This window comes from Ixodes scapularis, unplaced genomic scaffold (assembly GCF_016920785.2).
Source record: "Ixodes scapularis isolate PalLabHiFi unplaced genomic scaffold, ASM1692078v2 PGA_scaffold47__10_contigs__length_4178495, whole genome shotgun sequence".
Lineage (NCBI taxonomy): Eukaryota > Metazoa > Arthropoda > Arachnida > Ixodida > Ixodidae > Ixodes > Ixodes scapularis.
The window spans coordinates 2,953,256-2,959,255 of NW_024609876.1; the positions used below are offsets into that span (position 1 = coordinate 2,953,256).

The window sequence follows — 6,000 nt, forward strand, 5'->3', positions numbered from 1 at the left end:
GTAAAATTTATTTCTTAAAACGCGTGTCCCAATCGGACTGCTAAAAAACAAAACAAAAAAACTTTCTTTTATTTATAGGGTCCCTTTAAAGGACAGAGATCAGTAGACTTGTCCGTGCAAAAGAACCTAATGAATGCATAAACGCTCAATGCGGCGACCTCGTTTCTTCAAGAAAATTCCGCTCACTTTTTTGTTGCACACCATAAAAAGTGATCTTCCCCGCTGGAAGTAAGCCTCAAATAATTTCCGCGAATCCGACGAAATGAATGACGTACAAACTTTCTTCTTCTCTTTTGTTTTTCTCAGATGTGCGACGCCCGAGATTAGCCTACGAGCTCTTGACCGCCCAATCATTAAACTTGCAAAACCAGAAGCATAGAATCAGACATACGAGGTTACGCATCTTCCGCATTTCTTCAGCATTGTGTACGTCAAGAGAGAGAGAGAGATTACTCCGATAGCCCCGAGATGCTTCGGTTGTTCCGTTTTATGGTTTCCATTGGCGACGTCATGATCAGGATTTGCACCAGTTGTAATCCTGGCTACTTATCATCATCTGCGTCATCATCATACACAATTACAACATGCACAAGTACTCAGCCCAGCCTGCGATCTCCTCAACCCAGCTGCGCATGTTCATCGCTTCGCAAATCGAGCAAATCACGCGCCATACTCACGAACACTGAAGGTGGAACCGCCCAAAAGCCCTTTTTTTGGAAAGGTCTATAGACCAATTCAAATCTCTGACATACCGCCACTGCGGTGGCGCTGCTGTCGGCACTGGGCATGCGCAGATGCTTCTCCTTAAGCGAATCTGGTTTCTGCGCACGCGTAGAAGCGAACTTGTTTGTAATCAGTGCGTTGGTGTATGTCCGATGGTGTGCGTAAAAAGCTTCATGGAAGCTTGGTGTAGTCGCATTCTGAAACTATCACGAATAAACTTGTCTCAGATCATCCTGATTTCTATCGATGAAAGCAACATTTGCACCAATAAAGATCTGATAGTGAGAGTTTGGCCCATTGCGAATGCTGACCGACGCTTTTGGTCACGCACGTCGCCAATACAATGCCGGTGTGCGGCGAAGCGCTTCAGCTAGCTTCAGTACTTGAGATGGTGAAGCACCTCGTAACAAGGCCATTCATAGCGCTTAGAGTGCCCCAATGTTGCTCTTCCCAGAGCAGGCACAGCTCTGTCATATGCTATTGGCGACTACAAGGAAAATCGACGGCACCTGGTGGCTGAAACAGAAAGCTGTGGCGGCAGGTTCGCTCTTCTGCCTTCTCTAGAGACTCAGTTATTCGGAGCGCCTGGCGGTCAAAAGACCAAACCGTGAAAGCAGGTTAGTAAACACGTGATGAAAATAGCCAACGTCCCTCGATCCTGAAAATGTAGCGCCATTGCCTCCTCTGCCTGCAGCTAGCAGGACATAAACAAATGCTAACTAAGCAAGGACGAGGAAGCACACATACGACAGCTAAGACTGGCGCTGACTTCCAAGTAAGTTTATTGCAACATCAAACCAGGCAATATATACCATTGCCTGCGGGAAAACTTAGCTGAAAGTTAGCACCAGTCCTGTCGTCTCTGTGGCTCTTGGCCCTTAATCATTTGGCGCTATTTTATTAATGACAAGCATGAACCGACTAGTTCATTCGAAAGCCGTGTTACTAGCATACAGACGACCGAAATCTCGCAAGGCGATTGGCTGATTGGTCTGTTGCCATGGCAGTCGCCATTTCGGTCCTTTGAAGTCTCCAAAGTGACGCAGGGATAGTTCTGAACCAGCCACGCTTAGATCACTATGGCCTTACAATTATAATGTTTTTTCTTGCGTATTTCAAGACTGGGTTATAGTTTTTTTTAATGCAGCACCGACGGAATTATATGGTGGTGGTGCGAGGATGTGCGCTTATTTCGCCGGTCTGTTTGTAACAAAATCTCGGCATACAAGTAACATGTTTTTAAAAAGTGATCTGTCATCGCGACTTTGGATCGCCTAATCAAAAATGGTGAAATAGAAGAGAACCTGCTCATTTTTTGTTTGTACTAAAATGGCGATCACACTGGGAACTTGGCGCTACTTTCCCGGAATCTGGTGACTTTTGCCATCCCTATGTGTCAATAGCCACTCTCCACAATTCAGTCTCGCAACTTGGATGACTATCATCATTAGAGTGTACGGTATCTGTACATGCTAATGGCGGCTCTTTGGTGGCTGATAAAAGAAGGAAGTCAAAACAGTCACCGAAGCTACAAATGCGGATGGCAGGATGCCTCGGCGGTCATGGCGTTAAGACTGAACTCCATGGGACTAATATGCTGCGAATAACCGGCGAATTTTGCCCGGCGGCATTTGCTCTGCGCGTGGAATCAACACAATGGCTGCTACGACGCGCGCAAAGCGAGCGTGCAGTCGGGCGGCGTTCGCCAGTTATTCGTCACGTAATTCGTTCCATGGAGTTCAGCCTTTAGTGCACTACTTTCTTGTTTGATGTCAGCGTGATGAAACTTATACGCTTCTGTACGATATATATTTCAGGGTGTCATGTGAATCCTTGAAGTGTTCGCCTTCAGCACGAGCCAGGCAACTTATAACAGCCAAATATAGTGTAACGAAATTTTGTCAGTAAACGCGCTCCGTCAGCGTTCCTTTCAAACTAGTGTCGAAAGCGGGTTTCACATGCAGCGATTCCGCGGCCGAAATCGCTGCCGCTAGCGGCGCGGCAGCACGGATCGCGATAGGGTGCCTAGATGTCTGTCTGTCTCAGGGTGAAGACATCCATTGTTGTCCGGAATGTGCCAGCGCGTGACGCTCTCGCGCACTCGGTGCGTGACTTGGGCGGTAAGATGGCGTCTATGCATCAGCCAAAGCTACGCGCTCGAGCTGAGTGACACCGGATTGCGCGCACTTCAAAATGCATAAAAAAACGATTGGGCGGAAAAATGGCTGAGATGTCACCACTCAAGCAAAAGCGCGCGTGTGTATGAAGGCACTCTAGATCGCGAGGTTTCATTTCGCATAAGCGTTTTCCGCCGTTGCGATTTGGTTTCGATGGCCAATGTTGCTTGCAACAAGCTGATGCACACAGTCGGTTACAGCGGCTTCTAACAACAAATTTAATGCCTTAGTTTTCAGTTTCCCCTTTCATTTAACCTTAATAAAACAAAGCAAAAACCGTTTAAAGTATTAAATAAACCATTGTTTCTAAATTCTTCGAGCTCCGCGTCCCAAACAACCCGACGATTCGACACTTCACTGATAAGCAGTTAATTCAACTGGGCGTGATACATTTTGTCTTACTTAGTGTGTCGATCTGCAAAAAGCAAATTGTTGTGTGGGTGTTTACACAGCCGGAACTTAGTCTGCCTCAGTGGGCGTCTAGTGTCTCAGCTGTTGATGAGCAATTTAGCCAGTGCGGTACAACCGCTAACCTGCAGTCTTTAACGTGCACCATACAGTAGTGATACACGACTGCACGCCGGTACGATGCTCATCCAGATCGAAATGGGCAAGAGTCGGATTGAACCCAGGATTTCTGGGTTCTACAGCGCGAACTTTTGCTCACGTGCTCCGAGCTGGTGTGCGCTAGCCCATTCCGCCACCGTTCCCCCTTGGCGGTCTGTGTTCGAAAAGATAGGTCAATGTCGGTCAGTTCTTCTTCTTCTTCTTTTGTTATTCTCACTAGCGCTCGCACAAGCCGCTTCCGATTAGCGTCTCTTGCGCCCTCTACAGTTGGTACTAAGGCGAGGGAAGTAAAAAAAAAAGAGCCGCGTAATTCATTGAGAAAATAAAATCCTCCAAAATCTCCCGAACACTTTCGACGCGACCGCTGAAGCAAAGAAGCCCGACCTGCCGGAAAAAAGAAACCGCAAGCCAGTACCTTGCGTACTTTCTCTGCTTGTCGTCTGCTTCAAGAACGTGAAACGCCGCCATCCTATGCGCTAGCTTTCCCGCAATGTTTCTTCTCCTGTCACGTAATTTCCCGCAACTTTGTGAGTGTCCAGCGCGGAAGCTGCCGCTCTGCCGCGGCCAAAAATTTCCAACCTGCGCCGTGCCGCTCAGCCGCTGCGGCTGGCTGCAGAGCGCCGCGACGGCAGAAACCGTGCCGCTTTAGGGCTAAAAACGCTGCATGTGAAACACGCTTACTACATCAGTTGGCACACACTAGGCTTACAAGCACCTCGTTGGGGTTAATTTTGTCAATGATTTTACTCAGGCGTGGCCTCTGAGATTCTCGGCGCGCAAAGCTCCCCCGTTGCTTCCAAAATCTCGTTAGCCCAGCCCACACCGTGACCCAGTCATAGACTCCGTGAAAATACATTGGGGTCCGCCGTCCTAGAAGTTGCGCGCCGTCGCCGTTCGTTTAGTGTGGAGGCGCCACCTTCTTTGGGGCAGGAGGCAGGACAGAGGGGCAGGAAGGACAGCCAAGACTGAAGGGAGCGTTCATCTCAAACCACGGGGAACATTTGCAAATTAATGGCGGACGCCTTGTGCGGAGATTGGTCCAAGTGCACATGCGCTGCGTTTTTGCGCGGCGAGGTGGAAAGCAGGCGGAAAGGCGGATACGTTTACAAACGACCAACGCGTTCGAGACCTCCTCGCAGCTCCTATTGCGAATTGCGGCCCATAAACCACGTAATCCCGATCGAACAGTTGGAAAGTCTCTGTAAAAGCCAGGAGGCTATTGCGCAGGGGCTTCGCGCGCGACGCACGGTCTGCTTCCGTTCTAGAGAGTATATTACAAAGAGTTTCACAGTTCTGGGTTGGGGTCACGACGTTTATTGGCCGTATTTGCAATGCAATCTCTAAGAAGGTGACGGACACGTTGATCGTCTGCAAACTCCTCCGCCTTTCCTCCTGCTTCCTTCCTCACTATGCGAAAACGCAGCGTATGCGCACTTGCAATCGATGTCCGCAGGTGGTGTCGGCCATTGAATTAAAACGCTCCCCGTGGTTTGAGGTGGACTCTTTTCAATCTAGGCTCTTTAACCTGCCCCACCGAAGGTGGCGCCCCCACCCTGAAGTAACGGCGGCGGAGCGCAACTTCTCGGACGGCGGCCACCTCGTTTTTTCCTCCGTCCGACAGACGTAGAGCACACAGGAGGCATGACCCCGTAAGTGACGACGTTACAACAAGGCGTCTGGGTTCAAACAAACTGTTGCTAAGGGCGTTGCTATGAACTAATGCATGGAGGCTCCACATGAGGCTAGATTTTTGCTTACAAGTGAGTAAATAATTTTTTGCAAGCAACCTAACTTCTTGATATCTAATTATGAAGATGTTCTTGTCGTCTCAGTGTCGTATTGCAACAATGAAAGCCATTTCTGAAGTATTAAGGCCAGTCTCGCATGCAGCTAAGCGCTGATGTAGCGCTGCTCACGTGTCGTGAGCTACTTATCGTCTGCCATGAGCAACAGTTTTGGCGGTGTGATACAAAGCTGGTGAACGCTGCCGTCAGCACGCGCTTAGCGCGAGGTCAGCGCTGTGCTTGTAGCACTCCGCTGCATCTGTGAACAGGCCTTTACACTCCGCTTTGCTTCGGTAGCAGACGACAAAATAAATTTGCTGGCCTCTGCTGCAGCGGGCGTCTTCATTGAATTGTGTCGGTAAACAAGCGACAAAAACAAGTGCATTTCCGTGGCCGTAAAGTCCTCCGCAATGTGCGTTTTTTTTTTTTTTTGTGAAGAAGTTAGTTTAGTTCAAAGGGATGAAAATGCCGTAAAATCAAACCACGTCATGCAGATCATTTACAACGACGATGTGAAGTGCATTACCGGCGTAGTGCAGGCCAGTATGAGAAACGAATCGTACGCCGTCAAGGTAATTCGTTTATTATTATTATTGAGGTTGCCAGGTTATTAAAGGATTCCATGTCTATCGCAATTTTTCAGTAACCATTGCAGCTATGGTTACAACCAGGTACGACGCAGCCTCACATAGCGCGAGTCTACCCACAAACAAAATTTGGGATCTCGACCGATCGCCCGATCGCTCACG

At 48.7% G+C, this 6,000-nt stretch overlaps 1 protein-coding gene across 1 annotated transcript in view; it reads right to left on the bottom strand.

Annotated features, from left to right (window-relative positions):
• LOC120838285 (lactadherin) overlaps nt 1-1,197 on the bottom strand; it is a 43,315-nt gene extending 42,118 nt beyond the window's left edge. The window contains exon 1 of the mRNA XM_040500200.2: nt 1,124-1,197. Coding sequence (XP_040356134.2) covers nt 1,124-1,197 — 74 coding nt within the window. The remainder of the gene's footprint in view (nt 1-1,123) is intronic.
• Nucleotides 1,198-6,000: the final 4,803 nt, after the last annotated feature.